This window comes from Zootoca vivipara, chromosome 1, assembly GCF_963506605.1.
Source record: "Zootoca vivipara chromosome 1, rZooViv1.1, whole genome shotgun sequence".
NCBI classification, from domain to species: Eukaryota; Metazoa; Chordata; class Lepidosauria; order Squamata; family Lacertidae; genus Zootoca; species Zootoca vivipara.
In genome coordinates this window covers 116,188,028-116,214,908 of record NC_083276.1, presented here as the reverse complement: position 1 = coordinate 116,214,908, position 26,881 = coordinate 116,188,028, and the positions used below count along the sequence as shown (strand labels likewise).

The 26,881-nt window shown below is 41.6% G+C and overlaps 2 protein-coding genes across 2 annotated transcripts in view; one reads left to right on the top strand and one right to left on the bottom strand.

Annotated features, from left to right (window-relative positions):
* Positions 1–26,881, bottom strand: part of LOC118083835 (dynein axonemal heavy chain 11-like) — a 240,858-nt gene that overhangs the window by 171,642 nt on the left and 42,335 nt on the right. Inside the window, exons 14-31 of the mRNA XM_060272909.1 lie at positions 25,974–26,366; positions 24,651–24,983; positions 22,766–23,020; positions 22,473–22,642; positions 21,468–21,687; positions 17,652–17,768; positions 17,018–17,104; positions 15,148–15,306; positions 12,986–13,069; positions 10,991–11,149; positions 10,768–10,890; positions 10,492–10,614; positions 5,542–5,766; positions 4,303–4,394; positions 3,893–4,019; positions 3,645–3,794; positions 2,573–2,806; positions 467–598 (exon numbers count right to left, since the gene is read on the bottom strand). Coding sequence (XP_060128892.1) covers positions 467–598; positions 2,573–2,806; positions 3,645–3,794; positions 3,893–4,019; positions 4,303–4,394; positions 5,542–5,766; positions 10,492–10,614; positions 10,768–10,890; positions 10,991–11,149; positions 12,986–13,069; positions 15,148–15,306; positions 17,018–17,104; positions 17,652–17,768; positions 21,468–21,687; positions 22,473–22,642; positions 22,766–23,020; positions 24,651–24,983; positions 25,974–26,366 — 3,183 coding nt within the window. The remainder of the gene's footprint in view (positions 1–466; positions 599–2,572; positions 2,807–3,644; positions 3,795–3,892; positions 4,020–4,302; positions 4,395–5,541; positions 5,767–10,491; positions 10,615–10,767; positions 10,891–10,990; positions 11,150–12,985; positions 13,070–15,147; positions 15,307–17,017; positions 17,105–17,651; positions 17,769–21,467; positions 21,688–22,472; positions 22,643–22,765; positions 23,021–24,650; positions 24,984–25,973; positions 26,367–26,881) is intronic.
* Positions 1–26,881, top strand: part of MAP3K20 (mitogen-activated protein kinase kinase kinase 20) — a 342,609-nt gene that overhangs the window by 308,650 nt on the left and 7,078 nt on the right. The window lies entirely within an intron of this gene.

The window sequence follows — 26,881 nt, the reverse complement described above, 5'->3', positions numbered from 1 at the left end:
ATGTTATCATTGACGTCTTGGCGGGGGGTGGGGGGTGGCAGCCAACAATGCACTAAAAGAAGAGAAGAGAAAGTACTCTACCAAATTAATATCCAATCATAGTATTTTGTACAATTTAAATTGCAGCCAGCTGGAATAAATGCACATTTTCATGGTAACATTTAACAGGTCTGGGACAGATCACTGAGAACCTGCTGTCACTTTATAGCATACATTTTTAATAAGACACTTTAAACATTTGGACAAACACACACACATCTATATATATTTAGATAGCTTTTTTTTTCAACTGGTAAATGCAATTATCTTCGGTCCTGAATCCAAAGAAAAAGGACAGAAATTGACTGGATCAAAATATTCTGTCATCATTATACATAAGCAACCCGAAATCTTTTCAACAAATGAAATTATTCTTTATCTTATGCTTTTAAAAATGCATTAGGGTAATTGCTCTGCAACAAATTACCTTCTGTGCTATAAGCTTGGCTACAACATCTCTAGCATGTACATCAATTGTGCATATTGTCATGATCTTCTGACGATCTCCAGGGGTGAGTTCCCCTAACAGCATGTTTATAAGGGCGTTCAGTTGAGCAATCTGCAAAATAATTATATTTCAATGGAGATATTACACTGTGAAGGGGGGGGGGAACCTATTATATGTCAAGTGCTAAATGGAGCAGTTCTGGTAGCAAGGCATACTTATTGGTGCTTTTAATCAACGCAAATAACTTTTGCAAACTAATAGTGGTATTGTTTTCTCGTAATTGTAATTTGCTTCCTTAATAACAAAGATACACTTTTCAGCTAGTAGCCATTACTTTTATTCCAATATGAATTAAATACTGGTAGGCAGGCTCATTTGTACTGCATTTGCTTTAGTGTTCAGCGTGATGGAATTATTAAGAGGCTGAAATGTAGCATGTATCATACAGCATTTTAGAAAAACAATTCATAATAGCCAAACTGTGCTTTGTTATTTAAATTCCTTTATCAGAATAAAGAGGGGGGGGATTGCGTTCATTTATTCTGGTGCATTAGGAGCACAATCATATGCTTAAGATCTGAAGGTTGAAGTGCTGTAGGATTGGGCAGAAGTCTATCATGTCAGTGGAATGCCACAAATGCTACTGCTGTGTAGGGAAAACGGAGAAATTAGATTCAGTTTGCATTTAAAGGTGAATGAATGTGTCTGATGACTGTCTGCTACTACGAGTGGCTGTGGTGGTGATTAGGAAAGTGTTCTGTAGTGTCTTCACTGTGGAATTTGAGTCCAGGAACTCCCTCTCCTTTGCAGGCATGGGAAAGGTGAGTGGGACCATCTCTCTTCATCCCTCTGGTAAGGCTTAAACTCCCCTCTTCTGCTTCCTAGTCCCATGCCCCATGCAGTGGCTGCTATCAGGGTGTACCTGCCATTGTTGCATATCCTTGGTGACTAGGCAAAAGGCTCCCTCTCCCTCCCTGGGTGACTCTGGAACCCTTGTTCTAAGAAGGGCTGTGTATGCTCTATGCAGCCTCACTGAGCAGGGGGGCTGTGTTCTATGCCTTCTTCCTCCCTTCTGTGTTTGTGTGGCTCATCAGATAGTGAGGAGGAGAAGCAATACGTGGATGTGAACTCCTGCTTGGAAAAGACGCCTGGGATCTGCTCCACCTCCAGCCACTGAGATCTTTTGATGGGGCTGACTTTTATCCATGTATTTGTTGAAAGGAACTTGAATACTGCTTAACATTTCACAAATTCAGCGGTCCCACATGACTTAGTGTGGCAGGCCATCCCCTGTGGAGATCGCTGCCAACAAGAAACTGGTATGCTTTCTTTTAGAGTCTTTTTACAGACTGTACTGAGTTCAGACAAGCCTTTAGGACATGAAATTTTTACCAACCAGTTTTTTAATGTTTGTATTGATGCCCTTGTAGTATTGTTTTTATGCGTGCACGGCCATTTTTGTGTGTGTGTGTGTGTGTGTGTGTGCGCGCGCGTGCCATAAATATAACAACAACAACAACTGTCAGCAGCAAAGGCTATTTCTGGGGCTGATGCTGGGCCATTTGTGTTGCATGCTGTGTGTAAGGGGCAAAGCGTACAGAGAGCCCCCTTCCATCCTGAGGAGCAGCTCCTCCACCAGCAGTAGTGCCAGCGGGGAGGGGGAAGAGTCAAGTGAGGAAAGAGAAAGGAGGAGACGGGGCTCTTGCAGCATAGGAGAGCCCCTGCTACACGTGAGAGAGGAAGTGAGCGAGGGGAAAAAGGGGGAGAAGGAAAACAGGGAAAAGAGGCCCTTTTTCCCTCCGGTTCCGGAATTACGCAGGAGAAAACGCGGAAGGCGATTTGGCGTGCCCAGACTCTTATGCTGGAAGAAGACGCAGAGCGCGCCATTCCAGGGTTCTGGTTCGGACTAGAAGGATGTATCCTGTATAGCTCTATCACTGTAAATAGACTGCACATAATAAAGAGCATGAAAAGGCCAGAACGTGCAGAGTCATTACTCTACAGTAGTCGCAACGCACACCCTGTGACACTGTGTGTTTTGCGGCACGTTACACATGCTCCCTTTTGAAGGGCTATTGCACTTGCCTGTTTGCGGTTGTAATCTTTCAAGGCTGTTTCAAAGCCTTCCTCGAGCTGGTCAAAAGCCATTCTGACATCAGCTGCCCACCAGATTTGACTGCTGGTTAAAGCCACTTGGGCTGGGAAGTCAAACAGCCACTGGTCTCGGGACTTATCCTCATAGGCTGCCACAGCTTCCATTATCTTCTGCTTGACTGTCCTGTGCATGGCCTCCTCTAAAGAGCTTAGCCAGCATTCTGCCTGAAGCATGTAGACAGGTACACCAATATTATTGATCAAGCAGTAGAAAGGCCCACTTCTTTTTAACACGCTTTGGTGCCTCTTTCATACAACGTACACAGCCAAAAGAGAAGGAGGGAAATCATTCATTCAGATATGTCCTTAGCCTAAGTCATGGGTAGGCAAACTAAAGGCCTGGGCGGCCCAATGGCCTTCTAAATCCAGCCCACGGACAGTCCGGGAATGAGCGTGTTTTTGCCTGAGTAGAATGTGCCCTTTTATTTAAAATGCATCTCTGGATTGTTTGTGGGGCATAGGAATTCATTCTTTTTTCTTCTTCTTCCAAAATATAGTCTGTCCCCGCACACATTCTGAGGGACAATGGACCGGCCCCCTGCTGAAAATTTTTGCTGACCCCTGGCCTAAGTAATTCCTGCATGCCCCCATTCACTCCCACTGTGCTCGACAATAGGGGGAGCTCCTCTCCAATTCTGAGGTTCTAGGACTCTGTGCTTTTAGTTGGTGCCTATCAATGACCTTTTACACAAGGTCTTGTTTTTTGGAATGCCAAAGGTTGCATGAGATTGCAAGTTCCCCTGCTTTCCTTGGACCTAGACTTGCAAAAGCCCTTAAAGAGAAGCAGGAGGAGGCTGCTGGCAGGCTGATCAACACAGTATTAAAAACATATTTGCTGGCTATGCTTCCCAACTACTTCTGACCTTCTTTTTAATGTTTTTAAAAAACAAATAAATACTTGATTTTCACTGACTTGCTGTGGACTTTGCGAAGCTAATTGTTCTCAACTCCAGATCCAGATATGATACCCATCTCCTGGTTTGCTCTCTGCCTCTTGATTTACCTGCCCCTTGCAGAAACAGGGCTCCGAGAAGACCACAAACTCTCCTTCTCTGCTGTACATTCCTATGGCCATTTGTATTTCAGTGTTTTTGTCCTCTTCAAATTGAAGGTCGGCCACATTGTCAAAGAGCTTCACCAAGTGCCTGGTAATCTGTTGACCAGGATTACAAAGTTAATAATGTTATGGCTTCAGTTCGCTGCCACCAAGAATTAGCGAAGCAAACAACGTCAAAGGGGGGGTGGGGATACCTGCTTGGGATGAGTTCCTTTAGAGATGATTTCTAACAAATCTACTGCAGAGACAAAATAGAATCTTGGAAAGGTGAGTCTCTTGGCATCTAAGTAATCTGCCAAGGATTTCTCACAAAGTGTGAGCCTGAAAAACAAAGTCCACAAATGTAAAAGAAAGAAAGAAAAATGATTTCTAACATAAATTAGAATTGCCAGTGAGGTAGTCGCTGGAGTCAAATACCCATAGTCTAGCTTGAAGAAGATAAAGATTGCTAGCAGATCACTGAGTGGTTTGCAGTAGATCAGCAAGGGTTTTGATTTTCAACTATAGCAACAGAAATTCTCCCCTCCTTCCCACAAAAGGACTTTTAGAACCCTGTTCAGATGTATACTTCCATAAGTAAGCCTTATATCCATTTAAGCCTCACCTTTGTTGAAGAACTTCCAGTTTTCCAAGTAATCCCATCTGGTTTGTTACTTCTATGACTTTCTTTGCCTTCACCACCACAGCCATAAGTTCCTGGACAACCAAGAGGAAGGAAAAGCAGAAGGAAATGAAAATAGTATTTCAAAGCAGGATGGAGCTTCTTTTTGAGAGTCAGCAGGGCATTTCAAGCATAGTATTGCATTTGCATAGGGGAGAGGGTAAAATCTCTGCTCAGCCATGAATGTGAATTTAAGACAACCTGGCTAAGTCATATTTAGTCTGAAAAAATATGTCTGTTAGAATTACCTGCTTTGTGTGCTAATTGTGAGAAAGGCAAACAGGTTGAATAATAATAGTAGTAAGTGATGCCAATAAAGGTATTTGATTTCATTTGATTTAGTAGTAATAGTAGTAGTAGTAGTAGTAGTAGTAGTAGTAATTTATTACCTACCCTTCACCAGTTTGTTCCAAGGTGGGACACAAAAAAACTTAATTCAGAATTTTAAAGTAATTAAAACAAATTACCGTCACGGGAATAGAGTGGGTCCAAAATACACACATATCTCAAGTGTGAGAACCCAGAGTAAAGAGATGCATCTTCAGCATCCGACTTCATTACACAGTAGTTTATGATTATAATAGTAACACAGCTTTGAAGATGGTATTTAAGCTGTCACCAGATCAACATAACTACCCCTTGGAATTTGTATTTATTTAAGAAACATGTCACATTAAAAACTTGAAACAAAAGCTAGTTCTGTCCATTATACAAAAGTATTTCTACACAACTGCTTGAAAGTGACTCTTGATGACCAAATGTGACCAGATTATGGACTATTTAATAGCCTCTACAAATTCAGCAGCTATGGAGTTTAAGGAAGAGTAAAATTGCGGGCTTCCGGTTCCGGTCTGCCTTGATGGAGGCAGCCCCCACGACAGTCGATGGAAAAACAAGGATGATAGAGGGTAAGTCATTCTTGCAAATTCCCCCCAGGGATGGGGGGGGGGGGAGAACAGGCTTCACTTGCAGTTTGTCTCGGTACCTGGCTCTTGCTCTGTCATGGAATGCAGGGGCCAGGGAGGCGCTGAGTGCAAAAACACTTCGCCTGGCGAAAACCCTCCTACACCACCGTTAAGAAACATTTGAGATAAGTCTTCATTCATTATTTGAGATAAGTCTTCATTCTTTTCTCTCTAGCATAGTTTATGGAGAAGGAAAGATTGAGATGCTTGTTCATACCTTGAAATCCTTATCAATCCCCTCAAATCTTTTAGCATCTTCTGAAAGCTGGTTCCGTATATCCTCAGAATTGGTGAAGATACTCTGGAGATGAGCCCAGGTTTGCTGGACTTCCAGCCACAGTGAAATTACCATGTCTGCTACCATTAAGCTCTTTTGCCAACTACTGACCTCCACCAAGAAATATTCCACATATTTACTCATCAGAATGTTCTGAAGCAGCACCTGCAACAATATTTGAATACAGCCATATACAGTATTTATTAATTTGCCATTTTTATTAGTTGCCTCTTAAAATGATTCATCTAGGTCCTATAATAAATATCAAATATAAACAAAGACAGGATCTACCTTGATCTGTAAAAAGTTATTAAATGTAACGTTATATAACTATCAGTGCAATTTTCCATCGTCGAGGGCTTGCTGCTCTACAGCGCCCTCTGGTGTCACATTTTAATAACACATTTCTAACATTATAAATAACCAATATACATTCATCCAAGGCTAAGACTAGGAGTGGATGAGTGTCAGTTTTGTTTTCTCTCTGCTTCTCATTTTTCAAAGTTTACTATTTGCCCCATTTCCACATTTAAGAAGTCCACATGAAAATTCATATAGATTTTCATGCACATTTCTCCCAATGTATGCATTTTGTGTGCAATTTTGTCTAATAATACACACTACTGCAAATAACTGTTGCTAATAAACTGTAGTTTTGTTGATAATTTTCACTTTCTGGTGGGAGAACTACAGGACAAAATTCAGAGAGGTGAACCTTTTGAAGGTTAACTGTGTTTCAGTTCCCTTATCGATTCAGGAAATTCTGCATTGAAACAGTATTTTCCCCCATTCCTAGTTTAAACAATGAGCATCATTTGGGTTACATTCCTCTTGTCACTCTTCCCAGAGGACAACCAAGATGATTTTAGTGCTAAAACCAGGTCTGAACTCCAACTGAAATGGATCTAGAAAATCAGCGTCCTCGGTCAATTGACTGATGCTGGGAAAATTAACCTCTGAGAATAGGACCAGAAGAGAAAGTGAAACTGTGGAAAGAAGGTGTATTTTATTACTGGAATACATTAGGAAAAAGAAGAAACAGCTGGAAGATTAATATCTCACACAGGAAACTTATTGGACATAAACTCCTCTTGCAAACATAAAAGTTAGTAAATTTGTAACAACGAATGGAAGTCAAGAAACCTGTGGCTGTCAAATAAGGGACTAAGATTGGAATGGTGGTAATTGGACTAATCAAGATTATGAAAGCAGTAAGAAATAAGATCATCTGCATCCTGAAATCCAGAGCACGGGAAGTCATCAAAAAATGTTTTAATTTGGCTTATGAACAATTGGTGGTGGTTGCTTTTGATTGGATTGGCATTATGATAACGTGGCCTCTATTGGAATTGTATTAAAATCAATAAAAATTATTTAACAATGAATAAATAAATAGAAAATCAGTGTCCTCCATAGACCCAGTTCCCTAACTCTGCTAGTCATCCCCTTCCTGATAGAATGACAAGCAAAAACATTGTTGCGCGATCATGACCAAACCCCCAGTCCACCTGCCAGAGTCCAAATTACTGAAATTCATCCAACAATACGGGACCAGACAGCATAATGGCCATCTCCACAGATGTACTGTAACAACTGTGGAATCTAAGTTGTGGCGGACTCTTACATATGTTATAACATGCCACTGAGGGCTCCGCTACACCATCCAAAGGGCCAGAGCTTAAGAGGCCTCAAACCACTTGGGAAAGGCCCACCGGGAAATATTGAGAGGATGCAATGGTGGCTGGTGGAAAAGAATTGATTCTTCATCACCATCACTGCTGCAGAACAAGGCTTGGAAATGAGTTTTCCTCCACTTGTATTCTAGTTGCTTCTCAACTCCTTTCGTTGTCCTCAACTTGTCCTGCACCAAAGAGTTGCATTGGCTCTGCCTAGCAGGGGGAAACTCCAAGAACAATTAACAATTGCCCAGATCACCCTGCATTTCACAATCATGCCAGCACAGGAATCTCATAAAGCTCTTTAGAATCCATCAGCCTCTGTAGGGATGGCCTATCTTAATAGATCCCTCGCCCTGCAGGGGGAACAAACTGATAAAAGTAAAAAAAACTCAGCAGGAAGTCATCTGACTATGACAAAGGAGGAGTTGCAAAAACCCCACTTTAGACCTGCTACTTGTCTTGGGCTGATGAAATATTGGAGTAGTCCTAAGCTAGTCATGGCCAGCCAAACACCCTATATGCAAGTGGTCTCAGCATAAACACTGAGATTCCCCCAAGACAATTGCCCTGGGACTCCTCAGCAGCGAGACCACTTCAATCAGCTCAGACTGGGAGACTGATGAGCAGCCAAGTGGGAAGAACACCAAAATCCCCAGCACATTCTGGTAACACAGAGTAAGTTGCAGACACTCCAGATCAGCACATAAACAGACCAGGAGCCTGGAGAGAGGGGGGGGGATTTTATACACCAAGCCTTCCACCCCAGACCCTCAAGCCTGTTCTGGTGCTGAACTGAGTGCCAGGAGGGCATAATAGGAAAGACGAACTCTTCATTACATACATGCTTATTTTAACTACTATGATTATGAAGAAAAGTGGGACCTGCAGCCAATACTCCCACTCAGTACTCCTGCTCAGTGTCCGGGTCAGCCTTACCCATCTCCACAATATTCTACAGTGGGACCTTGATCGTCGAACAGCTTGGCTCCTGAATGCTGCAACCCCGGAAGTGAGATTTCCGGTTTGTGAACGTTTTTCGGAAGCCAAATGTCCAGCGCGGATTCTGCGGCTTCTGATTGAATGCAGGAAGCTCCTGCAGCCAATCGGAAGCTGTGACTTGGTTTCCGAACCGTTTCGGGAGTCGAATGAACTCCCGGAACGGATTAAGTTCGACAACTAAGGTACCACTGTATTCCATTTCCCCTCCCACATGGTTTATCATTCCTTTTCCCCAAGTCAGCCATAATTTTATGGTCACTGAGTACCTTCAGTCCTCATTAGGTTATTTTTTGTGTTGGGGGGGGGGGAGAGGTGTCTCGCCTTACGTTTTTTCTAAGGATTCTTTTTTGTAAGCATCAGCAGTCATGCCTGAACATCAGATTTTTTTCCCTGAAGCATTTGCAAGTACTCCACTTAACTAGTGTGTGCTTAGTTTACTGAAGTCAACCTGTCAATAACTTGACACAGTAAAGTAGTGACTCAGCATTTAATTACTGCCAGTTTTCTCAACCCATGGCATCATTTTTTTTTTTGCAGCTAACTCAGTGACAGCCTCATAAAAGTCATTCTTGTGAAAGGGTCCAGAACACAATTTGCATCAATCAGTTCAATGAGAACATACTGTGGTTGTGCTTTTTAAAATATCCCTAAGAACTGCAGTACTGCAGTATCTATAAACTGCCATTGATTCTAATCAGTGTTTTTTTCTGGGGGGACCCAGGGGTACGCATACCCCTAAACATTTTGTGAATCTAAGTTTGGCCTCATTGAGGGGCCAGTATTTCAATATAAATAGGAAAATGACAGTACCCATAAATGTGGGTTGTTGTTGTTTTTAGAAAAAAGCACTGATTCTAATGATTCAAAAGACATGGGAAGCTTGAGCAAATGGTTTTTAACACAGCCAGTGGAAAATCACCACAGTATGTGCCTGCTATATCTGAATGGAGAGTTTATTCCAGAGATTAGGGGACATCACAGAGAAAACCCTCCTCTAAGTTGCTGCAGGACGAACCCCTGCAGCATAAGTAATGTTTTTGGGTGCAGACCAACCAAACTGGAATTTGTACAAGCTATTGCCAGTTTCTGTTTACCTATCAATGTTGTCATCGCAGATTGTCTAAGGGTACCAATTAGGCTAGAATATTTTGTTTGCTTGTTTTAAAAACTTTCCCCACCCCCTTCTCCCTCTGAATAGCACTTTTGATTGTGTTTCATTGCATTTTTAATTGTTTTTCAATTTGACTCAAGATTTTGAAAAGGCAGGATATATAAACAGTTTTAAAGTCCTGAGATCAATTTCATGTTTAGTACCTGCCAAAAGAAATGGTATCAAAAAGATACTGAAAAGTGTAGTGGACCAGAAAGAACAAGAGAACAAGAACAAATCATTCGTGTAGGACATGGGTAGACAAACTAAGGCCCGGGGCTGGATCCGGCCCAATCACCTTCTAAATCCGGCCCACAGGCGGTCCAGGAATCAGCATGTTTTTACATCACTAGAATGTGTGCTTTTATTGAAAATGCATCTCTGGGTTATTTGTGGGGCATAGGAATTTGTTCACCCCCCCCAAAAAAATATAGTCCGCCGCCCCCCACAAGGTCTGAGGGACCCGCCCCCTGCTGAAAAAGTTTGCTGACCCCTCCTGTAGGATGTGTGGTGCCAAGTGTAGCATTATGGTCTCTTGCAGATAATATGCATTCATAAAGATCCACTGCATTTTTAAAACTTGTTTTGACTTGACAAAAATGAAAAGCTCTGGAAAATCAGGAGGGTTGCGATGTGGGTTAAAACAAATTAATATCTAATATAAAAAAACTATATGTGTTGTTTTGTATGTATTCTTAAAAAGTGTATGGAAATATTAGAAGGCATTGTTTCTGTTTAAATGAACTCTCACAGGATCCACCCAATGACTTACAATCACGCTAATGTGGTTCACCCACAGAACTTCGAAGTCTTCCCTGAAATGCTGGAGGGAGCAGCTCATTGATCTCATGCCTATTGTTTGGAACAATAACAGGTTATGTACTTCGCGTTTGACGCAATACATCGACTGCTTCTGGGAAATAAGGGCTAGAATTGAAAAGCCCCCCCCCCAATGTTCTGCATTTGCCTCCAAAATGCCCTAAGAGTTGGATTAATGACTCTAAATAGTTGGCAGGCGTGCTACATAATGCCTTGGAGAAAACATTCAGTGCAAGCCATCACCTGGTTGTCTTCTAGTGTTTCTATAAGGTTTTCGTCGGATTTCAACAACGGCGTGCCAGTGCTGCGATGTTCTTCATATGAGAAATCCATAACACCCCATGTCTGATTGATTTCCATGAGTGCCTGTGGAAACACAAAACAAATCGGTTCTATGAGTGCAGCCCTGGTTCTATTAACACTATAAGCACATCACGCCCCTGACTTCAGTGTCATTAAGATGGTTGACTATTTCCTACGAAAGCAGCTGTTACTTGTAATACATTAACTGTGGCCTACTTTTTCTATTGCCATTTCTTTCACAGCTTTATCCACAATATGTTTCACTTCATCTTCTACCCTGTGGAGCTGGAGAGCTAAAAGGTCCCCTAGTGTAGTGTCTTCGTTCATGACAAAGCAGACCTGGGAAACGAAATTGAAAAGAAAAAATCATTTGCAGCTCAGGATAAGACATGGCATTTGTGTGCACACAGCTCCAGTGTACGAAGCCAAAAAGCTATACCCCTGTTGCAGCCATAAGTTGTTGCCAGTGTCTTTTCCGGACGGCAGGGTTCTGAAGTTCATTCACTGCTCTCAAGGAGGTTAACAAATTCTTAACTGTTGACTCTAATCCCACGTATACATGCCAAGCACGTATTCCTTTATCCAAAGTCTTCATGTCCTGTGTAGTACAGAAACCGTGAAAAGAAAGCAAGAAGCAAGCAATGGGAGACAGATGTAAAACACAATGTTGCTTTCAGAAACTAAATGTTTAAGATTTCAGTAGGCCAGATATCATCCAAATGTAACACTTTGGGGGGGAATGTATTGCATAATGAAGTTCCTTTGCAACTGCAGTGCTCCCTACTAGAGATTTGTTCAATTGACCAAACAGGGGGTGCTCAATGCATTGGGGGGTGGGCGGCTGAGATCAGAGGTGCCATCTTCTGAAGAACATTGAGGGGGCCCAATGCGATGTCCTGGCATCACCCCGCATCCAGTTCTGCATTTGGCCTCAACAATCAGGGGCCCTGGCCCCCTAAAAATAAACACTGAGAGGGCCCAAAGAGCCTTGGCCCCCAGACAGGCACCTATGGCTGAGATTGTGTCCATTGCTCCTGTCCCCTCATCATTCACAGATTGTCCAGCTTTTCCACAGAGAGCCTGCATGTAGACAAAATGGACGCACATAGCCGTTGGTCCTGCAATCTCTACCCAGCTAAAATGCTGAGACAGTTCTGTGCAGAGGCAAAGCTTGCACACACATAACTTGTCTCTTCATAGGCTGTATGTAAAAGAGTTGTATCGTATCAGTGTGTGAGGCCATATGTATTAATTTAAAAAGCCAAAAATAGATAGAAGAAAGAAAAAATGAAAGAAAGAATGAAAGAAAGAAAGAAAGAAAGAAAGAAAGAAAGATGATAGATAGAGGTAGATAGATAGATAGATAGATAATCAGACAGACAAATTAAAATATGATCAATTCATTTAACAGGCAAATTTTATAACTGCATACCATTTAAATACTCGGTGTTTAATGCAATGATTCCAAAGAAGGGGATTCCAATCAGGGCTTAATTTGAGGCTGTTGTTGTTGTTACTACTACTACTACTACTACTACAACCAGATTTTCCCTAGAACAGATAAATTGGAATTAAGAGAGAGTGTAGAATGGTGGATAGGATTTTGATGCCAATGGCATACACACACAAGAAGAAGAAGAAGAAGAAGAAGAAGAAGAAGAAGAAGAAGAAGAAGAAGAAGAAGAAGAAGAAGAAGAAGAAGAAGAAGAAGAGTTTGGATTTGATATCCCGCTTTATCACTACCCGAAGGAGTCTCAAAGCGACTAACATTCTCCTTTCCCTTCCTCCCCCACAACAAACACTCTGTGAGGTGAGTGAGGCTGAGAGACTTCAGAGAAGTGTGACTAGCCCAAGGTCACCCAGCAGCTGCATGTGGAGGAGCGGAGACTCGAACCCGGTTCCCTAGATTACGAGTCTACGCTCTTAACCACTACACCACACTGGCTCTCAAATGACAAATGAGTGTGGGCTCATTGAATGCATGAGGAGCACTGATCCCACAATCAACGCCTGTCTAGAAGCACCCCACAGCTCAAGACAAAAGGACAAGAAAGCTGTTATCTACTCTGCAAACCTATAAAGCAACTCTACAAACCACTTTCAACTGTCTTGGCTTCTGCCAAAGAAATGTTGAAATCGTAGCATGGTAGGGGTGCTGTGAATTCTCTGTTACAGCTTGCTAGCCTTTACAGAAGTCAGCCCCTGGGGTTCTCTGAGGGGGAAGGAATTACTGTTAAACCAGTGTAAGTAAGTCTAGCTGAGAGTTATCATGCCTTTTCTCTGCAGTGCTTCTTAGACACTGGGCACCACTTTAGTTCGAGAACCCAAAGTTACTGTATACTCTACTGCATGCAAAAGTTTATAGGATTGGTTTGCCAGTTCAGTTAAGTACAGTGCATGTAAATACAATATAGTAATTTGGAGTATTTCTCACCTTTGAAAATCTTCTAAGGTCCACATCCATTTGTTCAACATTTATTTGTTTCCATGGAGTTTTCATCCAGTCTTTAATGCTCATCTGTAGATAGGAGGAAAGGAGAATCCCATAACTTACCCCTTTTTTTGCAGCATCTTAGGATGCAGAGAGAGTTTTCAAACTCACCTGTAGGTTCTGTGTATAAATATGTATAATGTACAATGCATACAAAATGGTTTTCAAAATCTGAAACCTACTGAGGCTGAAATCTAATCTAAGGAGACATGTATTCTTGATTCTGTGCACTAGAAAATCTTGCTAGCTTTTTAAGGGAGAGAAAAACATTGTCCAGAAGATTCATATTCCAAAGGCATTGCATCCCCACGGAAATTCTCTTGCGTTCAACAGAAAGCCCTCTCATCAAAACCTGGAGAGAGGAGGTTGATGTTTTAATCATTTGCTAGAAAGCCTCTCTTCCCCTACTTCAAATTCATTTGTCCGACTTGCTATCATCAGTCATACTTTGTTAAGAAAAGAAAATGTATAATCAAAAAGAATTGATGAAGTTCTGTCTGTTCATTTCCTTGTTGTTCATTAAATGTTAAGATCAATGTGCCTTTTTGGGTTTCAGTAGCAGGGCAACATTCAAAGGTTTGCCTTAAAATAATCTGAGATTAACAGTGCAGTGTTTTCTCACCAGTCAAGCTGGCTTAAATGGGGCTTAGATGGTTTTAGATGGGACTTAAGTGGGTTCCGGGGTGCAGCCTTAGTTGCAAAATAAAACATAACCAGTATATTTTAAGATCATTTTGTTATGACTACTTTTCATATTCAATCAGAGCTCTGACGACTCACATGTATGTGGTTTGAAACTGCCTGCCCCCTCCCTAAATGACTCCCCTACATTATGGTTACCAGATTTTTTTCAATGAATCCGGGGACACTTTTTGTGAGCTGAGTAGCAACAGGGTAGTGGGGGTGGTGAGGCAAAAGACCCTGGGCCCAAGCACACATGCATGTTGTATAAAGGTGCAAATCCCTTCTTTCGCACCCTGTGAAACATAAATGCCCAGAGTTTTTTTTTTTAAAACTGAGCAACGGCCGCCCGCCCGTGACTCCCGAGCCTCCCCCAATTAGTCAAAACAAAGGGGGAAGAGGGAAGGAGATGTGTACCGCTGGACGTCCCTGGTTCCCCTTTGGCATTGGCGGTCAGCAGCCCGGAGCCAGCCTGGTAGCAGGCTGTTTTGATAAATCTGTTTTGATCTATGAATGGGTCAGTAAGTGTGCCAACAAAATCCTCTTGAGAATAAGCTATTTATTTATTTATTTAATAAAACTGATATACCACTTGATTCAGGGGGGACGGGATCCATTATCAGGCCTGATAGGCTCTAACCACATTCTTATTTTTGAAGTGTGAATCCAAGTGTGATATCTAAGGAAAGTCTTTGTTCTTTAGACATGGGGAGAACTTTTACAAACTTCAACAACAGGTTCAGAAGCAATGGCCAAACCATGGATTGTGAGTGGACTTCTGACACATGCCCATCTCTCCCTCCTTCTAGTGTTCTCAGCTTCCTGATTTGAGCAAACCATGGCTTGCATTCATAGCAGAGTTAGAAACCACAGTATGTAATGGCTTTCGGTTTCTGTTTTGGACACCAACTATGGTATGTTTGCGCAAAGCAATGGGACAGGAAGGAGAGCATCAGGGCATCTGAGAGAAGGAGGGAGGCAGATCAGCCCAAAGCCACATTAAGCCTGAACGGGTGAAGTGTTCAAATTGCTTATTGACTGTCTGGAAACAGACTTGCATCATCAACAGACTCTTAAAAACACCAACAATTATAAAGGGATAAATGGTCATTGATGGGGTAGGTGAATTTGAATTGTGATCTGGTATGCCTGGGAAGGAGCTGACAAGAGGCTGATTTTGTTTCTCAATTGCTGGCTGGACAAACAAGCAACCCAAATCTTGAGTTTTCGGTTCTTGGTAATCTGCTTTTACTATTTTGCTTCATTCCTTATCTCCATAAACTTGTTACTGTTTCCATGACCCCGCAGGTCACAGACATAATCAACACAGGACCCACCAAATCACAAAGTAATCTTGTACCACTTCATTCTGTCCTCTCTGAAATAACACCCCTTTCATGCAAATGGCAAAAGCAAGTCCTTACCTGGACAAACACCACCATATCCCAGACTGATTTAAGCAAGATGGCATCAGTACGGCACTGCTTCAGCTGCTTGTATTCTGGTACACTCACTTCAAAAAGCTTTGCAGTTTCCTGCAGCATTTTCATTTCTGTCTCTAGTTTTGCAATGTCTTTATGAGTCTGCAAGGACGCCATTTTGAAACTTATGATCAAGCAAAAGCACCAGGTTTTTGCTTACATGTTCACAAGAACCTGGATATAAGGATGTCTCAACTGAAAACTTTGATTCTGATGTTCTTTGATTTTGATAAGTATTGAGGAAACACATTACTAATTTTTTTAGAGGTAAATACTAGAGAAGTAAAAGATTACAGTAGATCTGAAGAAGAGCAATTCTTCCATAGGAATTCTACACAGGGAAATAATCTGAGTGTTTGCACAATGTGAAATTCCCTCTTCTTACAAATACAAAAGGCACTGACATTGCTACTGTTTTGGTGCCAAGTCAAGTTAAAAGTTACTAATTTGTTCAGAAATCTTAAATGGTTTTAGACTTGCTTTTTGTGTGGGTGACTGTTTAGCCTGCCCTGTTGTTGTTTTTTACAAATACTCTTACTGTGAGTATTTGTATTCATCTTGATGAGCTGGGTCTAGTGTCCTTTGCATAGAAGTTTGGTTGTACGCTATCCTGATTATCAGGACTCATGAAGAGCAAGCTATAAATGCTTTAATACATAAATAAATGGAGTCAGTTTTGTTTGCCATCAATCGAAGTATGCAAGATAATTGATGGGTGTGCCAAACTGTTGCATCCAAGGTCACACAAGGTCAAGGCCCAATTCAGAAAATATTGACGCTCCTCCCAGTTACCTTTGGAGACAGAGGCTAACACCGTTACTTTTTAAAACAAGGATGGGAAACCTCGGGCCCTGCAGATGTTGTTGGACTACAGCTCCCATCATCCTTGACCATTGGCCATGTTGACTTTAGCTGATCAGAGTTGGAGTCCAATGACACCTGCTGGACCACAGGCTCTCCATCCTTGCTCTTGAACCATGCGCCCCTTTTGACCTTGAAGCCCCCTTCTTTAATCTGGAACATTTTAAAAACTGCTTGAGATTAAATTGTAGTGAAAGAAATGTGGCCTGTAAATGCTCAGGAGCACTTTATAATGATTTCATTTATTTTTTTTACTTTCCATTTATCAGAGACAACACACTCAAAGTGAATTGCTGCAACATGATAATGGATACAACATTGTGAGATTTTCTTGTCTGTGGTAAAAAAACACAATTAGTCAAAACATATTGCACATGAAACATACTACATACAATAAATGTCTGCTTTCTGAACACCGATTTGGGGTTTTGCCTTTAAAAAAGAAACATTTTGATACTGCCTTCTTTCCTCTTGATTGAGGTAACGTCCCCTAAGCTAGGTTCTAGTAAGTCCTGAGTAAAATGGGACTATGGAAAACCCCAAGTTACATCTGGGAAAGTATCGTAATTCCTTTCACTGAGGCTAGTCTTAAACGGGTCATACAAATTTGACGTCCCTCACCCAAGATAGCTGTGGAAAAGTTCAAGATATTTAGCTTCCGGTTGCATGCCTTGTTGGAACTCTCCTAGACATTTATATGTATATATCTTAGATATATAGAGAGTTGCCACTTTGAACTTGGTCCTGGTGACTTTGACAGCAGTCTAATGCAGAGAATCAGATAAGTTACGCATCACTCACTACTTTTCTCCATGCCAGGAAAACATTTGTCTCTCAAATATTTTTGGTGTTAATGACACAGGAACAGGGCCAATAAAAATGCCAGAAAATGTAGCTGTTTCTAGTTTTTCTTAAGTGTGACTGAAGTGTCTAATCCAGAAAAAAAAGTTACCTTGTCCATGCATGCATATGGATTCCCAGCATCAAATCTAAAGATGGCTTCATTTTTAAATCTGTTTCTGAACTCTTGCTGTTTAACCTGAAAGACATAGCGCACACACAAACACAAAAGTTGAGTTCCTGAAAGGTTAAGCAGGTGATCCATTGAGATGATACCATAACTTTTCCTTGGCTGCTATCTATTAAGTACGTTCCATCTCATGAACCCTAAATCATTTCATTTAAGTCCCCTTGAATTTGCTTAAAACTTTTATTTAACATAGCCTGCACAACCCCGACACAAATCACATCGCACATACATTTAAAACATTCCCGGTGGATAAGCATAAAACATTTAAAATCTACATTTGATCTGACAACAGTGGCAGGCACCATGTTTGAAGTAGAAACAGATTAGACATAATTGAAGATAAAGAGGACGCAAGCATCATTCCCACTTTTAGGTGAAGTGGGCTTTAAATTATCAGATTCATCCGGAATATATTACCAGAAACATTGAATTGTTATCTTTAGACAGCCTTTTCTAAGAGTTTACAATTTCTCAGTTCAGTGAAGCTTGCCACCAGCTTGTTATCGGAACAAAAAACGAAAAAATCATCCAGTTCACAGCACAGAACTGATCTCACCTCAAAAAGTACACATTTTCTTCTGATAACAGACACTTCATTGGACTGTAGAGGAGCCACTTCATGCTTCACAGTGAAGGCAATCTTTTTAAGATTCTTCCACTTTTCAGGTAATTCCTAACAACGCACAAACCGATATTGTTTGTTCCTTGGCACATCAAGTCAGCAAACCTTCCTTTCACAAAGGATTGTACACATGTCTTATTTTCACTTTCTTTTTTCCCCTACCCTGGTACATTTGTGCCTTTTACTCTCCACCCCATTATTCTCTGTAATTGTAGACTTGTAGAAATTCATAATATTTTTTTTTGCATTTTTTAAAAAATGTTTAGGTTCAACAGTCTGCATCTCAGTAAGCTTAATTTATATTCAGTCTGAAAATTAACTCAGCATCTCCATTGCCTGCAGCATAGTATGTGGTGGGTATTACCTTTTGTTTAAAGAACAGAAGAACCACACTTTCTTATCCGTGAATATTTGAATATACCATAAGTCACCCACATAGTTAATATTCAAGTGGCATTACAGTTCACTTCAGGTATTTGATGTTTGTGTTAAGTTATGGCCTTCTTGGTAGTGGCACCCATCCTGTGGAATGCTCTCCCATCAGATGTCAAGGAGATAAAGGAGGTTTAATGTTTTACTATGTTTTTATATATGTTGGAAGCTGCCCTGACAGTGCTTCCCTTTTATGAAGAAATGGAGCTGGGTGTTATTCACAGATTTGTGACACCAAGCTCCAAATATCCATATAATATCTCTCAATAGCTTCATATAAATGTGTGGGGGGAAATGGAAGGAACTGACAATGCAAATGCCATGGGGTTGAGGAGACATTTCCGCAAAATGGTACATCTGCTCATGGTCCTAGAGGCAAAAGTAGAACCAAAGTACCCCAAATTCCTAATAGCCACACCAGGAGGATACCAGGGTCAGTGGTATCAAGAGCAACCAACAGATCAAGGAGGACCAACAAGAGGGCTCACCCACACTCCCATTTGTCCCATCATTTCTAGGCATAGGTCCGAGAGGTTTTTCTATTGTCCCGCTCAGGAAAACCTGTGCTTTACTGCTAAATCGGAACAAACATCAACTGGGTTTTCTGCAGATTGGTGTTTATTCTGATTCAGCAGTAAACTGTGGGTTTTCCTGGGGAAAGCGGCAGGACAAAAGAAAAGCCTTTTGGACCCATGCCTAGAAATCACAGTAGGAAACAAATAAACAAATAAAAAATTAAAAAGTTGTCCAGTAGCACCTTAGAGACCAACTAAGTTTGTTCTGGGTATAAGCTTTCGTGTGCATGCACACTTCTTCAGATACACTGAAACAGAAGTCACCTTCTGTGAACCCCTCTTGATGGACGCAATACCACACTAGATCTGTACATCGATTGCTTCCGCCGCAGAAGGTGACAGAAGCAATCGATGTACAGATCTAGTGTGGTATTGCGTCCATCAAGAGGGGTCCATATTGTGGAGTCTCTTTTTTTGTAACATTTTTTGATGGCAGTTGTCCATGTTCTGTTCATTGGTGGGTTGGGAGGGTGGTTGCTGTTCCCCTGTAGGTTGAGAGATGTTGTGTTGTGAAGATGCTGCTTGTTCTTCTTTGTCTTGTTCTTGTGTGTGTTGAAAGTACTCCCTCAGGCATAGACAGTGGGAAAATGCTTCCAAGTCCCCGCAGAACTGAATACAGTGTATCTGAAGAAGTGTGCATGTACACAAAAGCTTATACCCAGAACAAACTTAGTTGGTCTCTAAGGTGCTACTGGACCATTTTTTAATTTTTTGTTTTGACTACGTCAGACCAACACGGCTACCTACCTGAATTTAGTACAAATGGAAGTAATCATGGGATAAAGGGGAGTGGCAATGAGTGCAGAGTCACACTTCTTACAGGTTTAGGACCAGAGGTAAAATGCGGAAATACTGGGAATGTTATAACAAGGAGGAATTGGAGTGTTAGGTACTAGAAGTCTGAGAAAGGAAATCTGTAAACAGGTAAAACCCCTAGGAGATATTTTTTAAAAAGGAAAGGGGGGGTAAATAGATAGGTGGAGTTAAGGAGAAGCAATAAAATATCAAATATCAAATAAGATATTGGCATCAACTTTGTTCTAAAACTTTAATTCCAAAGGAAAGGTTAGTAAAAAAACCAAAACTGTTGCAGTATTATCGAGCCCACCTTTTCATAAATATCTAGTTCTATGCATAAATCTGCTGGACTTCTTTTTTGTGTTGTGTCATTTCCCAAGAAATGAAAATATTTCATGCTTGGTATGAAACTTGGAAGCATGTCAGCTTGATTGGCTTATTTTTTCTGTTCTAAATTCTCATTTATTTTAAGTACTTCATTGAAAACATGGTGTGTGTGTTTTTACTATGGAAAGATTGTCTTTAAGGTGCAATTTATAGGCAGAAATGTCTTTGTGCTCTCATTTATGGATTCATTGTCAGTAGATTGCTTATGTATATTAAATTCTCAGGCCTAGTGAATGAATGACAAATTTTGCATCCTATAAGAATCTGTGCTTTCAGCAATGGCTCACCTTGTGAGGTGGCCCTGGTTTCAGAACCGACTCAGGGCTGCTTTCTAGGGTTGGTTCTAAACATAGGGCAGTAGCCAGTGTTATATATAATAAAGGTAAAGGGACCCCTGACCATTAGGTCCAGTCGTGACCGACTCTGGGGTTGTGCGCTCATCTCGCATTATTGGCCGAGGGAGCCGGCGTATAGCTTCCAGGTCATGTGGCCAGCATGACAAAGCCGCTTCTGGCAAACCAGAGCAGCACATGGGAATGCCGTTTACCTTCCCGCTGTAGCGGTTCCTATTTATCTACTTGCATTTTGACGTGGTTTCGAACTGCTAGGTTGGCAGGAGCTAGGACCAAGCAACAGGAGCTCACCCCGTCACAGGGATTCAAACCGCCGACCTTCTGATCAGCAAGCCCTAGGCTCAGTGGTTTAACCACAGCGCCACCTGGGTCCCTTATATATAATAGTAGATAGTATTAGATGTTAGTGGTTGGCAGGGCTGCACAGGCAGGGTGGCATTGCATACCTGGCTTCTGAATGCTAGGCATTGCTGTTGGGTACCAAGGGCAGGCAGGCAACGTGGAGATCAGCACAGCAGCGGCAAAGACAAATGCTTCTTTCGCCACATCCACACTGCGCCAAGCTCCCCACTGCCTCTCCCTTCTTCCTCTGCTGGCATGCTTGCAGCTTCAGGGAGAATAACAGGAAGCACTTATTCACGCGATGGAAGATGCAGTGAAGGTCTTCCAACTTGGATGGCCTTACAAGGGGATTAGACAAATTCATGGAAGATATGACTATCAGTGCCCATTAGTCATGACCAGGGCTTTGTGGTGCCTCCAAGTATCAGAGGGGGAATGCCTCAGAATACCAGTTCTTGGGCATCGTGAAAAAGAGGGGACCTATTTTTGTTCATTCTCTGCTTGTGGGCATCTAGTTGGTCACTGGGAGAACAGATTACTGGGACCCGGTGAGCATTTGGTCCGATCCAGCAGGGCTCCCCTTATGTTGACTGCTTGCCTCTGACCTCACTGGGTCCTAACATGTTGAGAAGACCTCTGTAAGCAGCAAACGTTATGAAACTTCTTTTTATTATCAGTTTCTAAATATTATGTATTTTGTGGTTTTATGTTGTACCGTAAATGCCCTGAGACCTGTGGGAACAGGGTAGTATACAAATTTAATTGATATAATACTAACAACAACAACAACAACAACAACAACAACAACAACAACAACAACAACAGAAACTCAGCGGATACAACAACAACAGCTGAATTTTTACCTCAAGTTCTGTGTAAATCTGCTCTGGTAGCTGTTGCCCATAGCTTCGCAGCAATTCAGCTGTGGATTTTAAAGGCTTGAAAATATCTTCAATGGACTGTCGGTCGCGGATAGCCATGAGGTGTCCCATTATTTCAACCAGAACCGCATAATCTCCTTCATTCACTTTCTTAGCTAACCCTTTTTCCGTTTCATGGATGAACTTGGCTAATTCTGTAATGCTAGAACAAGGTGATGATGTCAGCAACTAACGCGTATTGAGTTTGCTGCTTTCATAGAACTTCATTACACTTTAAGGACCTTTCCAGATCACATGTGCACACATCCATTCAGCTGTTCCACACGCATCCCCCATCCTCCAGGCAAATAAGAAGCATTATCACAACTCTAGAAAACATGCTAGCCAAGCAAAAATAATCAAGGAAGGAACAGAGCAGGGCTGGCAAGAGGTGTTGCCTGGGCAGAGGCACTGTGGCATGGGGGGCTGTGTGGATTATAGGCCTGGAAAGAGTCTCTAGAGGTGCCACCTTTGACTCCTAGTCTTGAGGTTCCCCAGTGAGAAGCTTCCATCTGCATGTTCATTGGCTCAGCACACAGGGCTGTCCACTGACATGCAGCCTTCAACAGCAGTTGGAACCCTACATAATTGGGGTTCTGGCTCATATGGAAGTCTGTGTGTATATAGCCTTGCCTCCTGCAGACATCCACACTCCTCATTGGAGGTGTGGTCAGGGAAGCTGACCCCTGCTTCTTCTTCAAAGCAATTAACCCACAAACGGACATATTTAAGGACCATTCAGCAGAGCAGGTCCTTTGTACAAGATCATCCGCAGTTCTGCTTTGCTGGGATCAAACTTTTTATGGTGGTTTTTGTTTGGCTTTGGTGACGCTCTGTGCCCTTGTTTCTCCCCTACTCAAAATTTAATGAAATGAGCATGGTTCCACCCCCGTTTCAAAAGATGTAAAATTCAAAAGCCTTTTTAAAAGACATCAAACACGGGCTTACCTTTGGGCTACGTAGTTGAGCAGATGCTCCTGAAACATCCAGCTCCATTTTTTAATAACATTCATCACAGCTATCTTAAAAGGCTTAATATCAACTTGAAACCAGCCGTTAAAAATCTTCTGGTTCTCAAACTTGCTTACTTCTTCATGCAGGGCTTCATAAATGCTGATCTTAAGGAACAAGGTGTGATTAAAATTCTGGTATTTTAATTGGAAGATCAAAATTGTGTAAACAGCTTAATGGAACACAACTAACAGAAGCAGATGAAAAGATATTTAAAAATGACAAAGTACCTGTTGTTTAAAGTGATTTAACTGTGGGGAACATTTCTGAAGTTCATAGTCTGCATATAATTCCAGCTCTTCAGTACGGAGAAATCGTCCATAGAGAAGGAACTGCTTCATAAATTTGGCTTTATCATCCATCCATAAGTGGCTGTATTTCCTAAAGTAGCTTTGATATTCCTGAACATTAACAATGACCGAGTGCACCCTGCTCATGATTTCCCGGCGCATTTTATCCAGTGTATCCATCTGGTCCACATCATCCTAAATGTGAAAATAAAACCAGAGAGAGTTGGTTCAATGATTTTATAGATATGGATATAGATAGATATAGATATAGATATAGATATAGATATAGATATAGAGGGGGAGAGAGACTGCAGCAAGGCCCCAGGCCAACTGCAAGTATATAAACTAATCTCATGGTTTACAAACACATACTCTGTCTTCCATCACGGTGTCCTGTTGTGCCAGAAGCGATTTAGTCCTGCTGGCCACGTGACCCAGAAAGCTGTCTGTGGACAAACGCCGGCTCCCTCGGTCTGAAGTGAGATGAACGCCACACCCCATAGTCGCCTTTGACTGGACTTAACCATCCAGGGGTCATTTACCTTTGCCTTTACTTTACACTAAGCTGAAATATGTCTTAGGCTGCATTCCTATACTCACCCAGAAATAAGTCCCACTTAACTCAATGGGGCTTACTTCTGAGGGGACACACATAGGATTGTGCACAATAATGATATTACGAAACAAGTATCAGAGGCCACACTGCAAATCTCTTTTAAGATTCCAGTCTAGGCTCTCAGCCCCAAGAATCCTTTGGCGTGCAATTTCAGATGTCACTACTCACATAATCCAAAATGCTGTTGCCATGGCAAGCTGTTTATAAGTGGCAAAAAAGAAAGAGCTAAAATCCGATGGAGACAGACAGACAGACAGACAGACAGACAGACACACACACACACACACACACACTTTTTAAGTCTGAAAGATATTCCAAACTTCCTCACATATTATGAGCATGCATAGGTAAGGAAATGGAATTGTTCCCATTTGACTTTGGCCTTACCTCCTACATGTGTTCAGCATAACCAGCGAAAAACCCTACATGCCTTCAAACTATATGCCCTTTAGCTGTTGTTGGATAACTTGTCTCCATCATCATTTAGACCAGGGGTAGCCAACACGGTGTCCTCCAGATCTGAGATGTTGCTGACCTGCAACCCTCATCCTTTCGGGCCCTGTTATCAGAGGCCACTGAGAGCCTTTAGGTATTGTTGTTGTCTAGGTCCCCCACCCCACCCCAAATAATAAAACTAGACAATTTTAAGCATGGTTTTGAATCTAATATTTGTGCATGCCCATGCCTCTTTGTTTACAAAAAGCAGCTGTGGGGGATCCCCATTTCAGACTGGAACCATATAGCAGGGGGACTTTAACTTTTTTCCCACCTGAAGCTACTTCAAGGGGAGGAGCAATTTTCAGCGAGAAAAACGTGGTAGAAAGGGGTTAAAACCCACTGCCCTGAGATGTGGTCCCAGCTGCTTTTTGTGAGCAAAGAGATGAGGTTGGTTGCAAGCAATTCCCCGCCCCCCAAAAAATCTTGCTTATGGTCACGTCATGTTTGATTCAAACACACATTACCATTAGTACAACCCACTTCGCTGGGTGTCTCCCCAAACAGAGTTTACCATTTTGTTTTATTTTTAATGGATGCCAGCAGTGTCATATGGGCCAAACCATAGCATCATAGGCCTGATTCATCAAAGGTAGAACAAAGCCAAAGACTATCCTTCAGTAAACTGGATGGACAATATAACCTTAGCTGAAATGGCTGTTTAAAATATTCACTTTTTTTAAAAAAAGATAATGGCTACATTGGTGATTATACCTGATAAGTGTTATGTCCAAGATGCTTGGCAACTCTGTTTATATTTGATGCAATCAGGTAAATGTTCTGGATTAGGCCCTCCACGATGTCGGAAAAATTGCCATTGACAGTGTGCTCCAAAGAAGGCTTAAAAGTCATTTCGTTGTCGTTAAGAATGAGCTGCGCTTCAAATAAGGGAGTGGGTTTTGAGGTTGTCTCTGTGTTTTCAAACAGGTACTGAAGAGGACACTTGATAGCTTGAAACAGTCCATCTGAAATCATGTGATCTATGTATTCAATGTAGGCTTTCCATTCATCAGAAAGAGGATCTGCCTGAAACAAGTTCTGATTGTCCTGGAGAAAGCAATTTGCCCAAAAATGAGCAGCAGAATTTAAAATTGCACTCCCCAACACAGAATTTCCCCTATTCCAATTAATTAACTTCTTCAAAAGTGAAAGACAACTCTTTTTTTCCATTTCCTTTTTTTTCCCCAAGGAGGAAAAGCTCCCCACTGTTTACAACATAATTGCCTGCCTGATCACTCAAGTGTCCATTGAACAATGCTCTAAAATAAAGGACAACACCAATGCAGGAAAGTCTGAGAGGTACAGAGGCTATGCAAGTTGTACATTCTATAGCATCTCTCATTTGCCTTGTTTCCAGCAGCACCTCTGTCTCTGATTTCCTAACATCAATGATGGCCAAACTTGGCCCTCCAGCTGTTTTGGGACTACAACTCCCATCTTCCCTAGCTAACATGAAAGCCCTAATATGTGATTACAGGAGTGTAAACCAGATGAGGAAGGGGGGAAAGGAATGGGAATCCAATTTACTTATTTTATTTATAATTTATTTATTTATAAAAATTCTATACCGCCGTTTACCTGAGGATCACAGAGATGTTTACCATTATTTGTCCACTCAGACTGTTGTAATACCTTCATTTAATCTCGTTTAAACAGCCCTGCAAGCTAGGCTAGGCTGGGAAACTGTGACTTCTTCAAGGACACATAATGAACTTTCTTAGCAGGATTTTAACTCCCCTCACACTATGCTAAGTAAACTAACTTTCTGATCTGCATACTTCAGTCTAGGGCAGGGATGGGGAACCCTGTGGCCCTCCAGAGAGTTCATTTATTTATGTTTAACAGAATTTGTATATCACTTAATCATTAAAAAAAAAAACCTCTAAGCAGTTCAAATAAAATAGACGTTAAAATTATCAAAGTCAAAAGTTAAAAACGAGGTGGTCTAATTGTCTTCCAGAATATAAATAATTTTTTCTGGAAATTTTCTGGAGGGGGTGTATGTGACAGAGGGGAGTGAAATAAATTATATATTACCTGAACCAATTGGTGGATCCTGGTGCTCATCTCTTGGACTGATCCATATAGCTGGCACATTCTTTCATTGTTATCAAGGCACAGCAGCAAAGAAGGGACACCAGCTTTTCGTACAAGGAACGAAGTTTCACTCAGTCTATGCAACAGGTTCTGGATCAACCCAACATTCTCCTTGGCTTTCTGGAGCCTGCTGCCTACGTTTTCAACAAGTCCCTTGGTTTCTTCAATATAGTCCCACAGTCTCTCATTTTGCCAGGTCAGTGTGTCGAAAGCAGGCTTTAACTGTTGGTTGATTCTCCCAATCTCGTGCGCTATGAGCTCTGCTTCCTCAGGCAGAATTGTCCTCTGCAACTGGTTATATTGCCTGGTAATTAAATTTAAACTGCCAATGTACTGAGGGGGAAATAATAATAGTAATAATGTCTATTATTCCATGGTGATATAATGGAGATGTAGAGTGAATCATTCGTCATAATCTAGAGATCTCTGTACCATCAGGAGTATACTCAGATCCCTTGCATGTGAAGACTGATCTATTCCTTCCAATGGAAGGAACAGAGCTGTATGAGACAAGGGGCTTATCCACACTTGTCCAGCTACTTTCCCCCAGGGAATCCCATGATTAACAGCTGAACTGGAGAAAAAGTTAATCAGGTTTTTCTGTCAATTGATGTTTGCTGCAATTCATTGGTAAAAAATGGATTTCACCGGGGGAAAGCATTGAAGAAAGCAAAACAAAACAAAACAAAACCTTGAACCCATGCTTTCTAAGAGGGAAATCTTTAATGTGATTTTTAAACACACACACACACACACACACACACACACACATATGGTCTCCATGCTGATTTGCATGTTTAAAGTTAGTTTGTCCCCAGGCATGGAGGTATAGATTATAGAATCATATG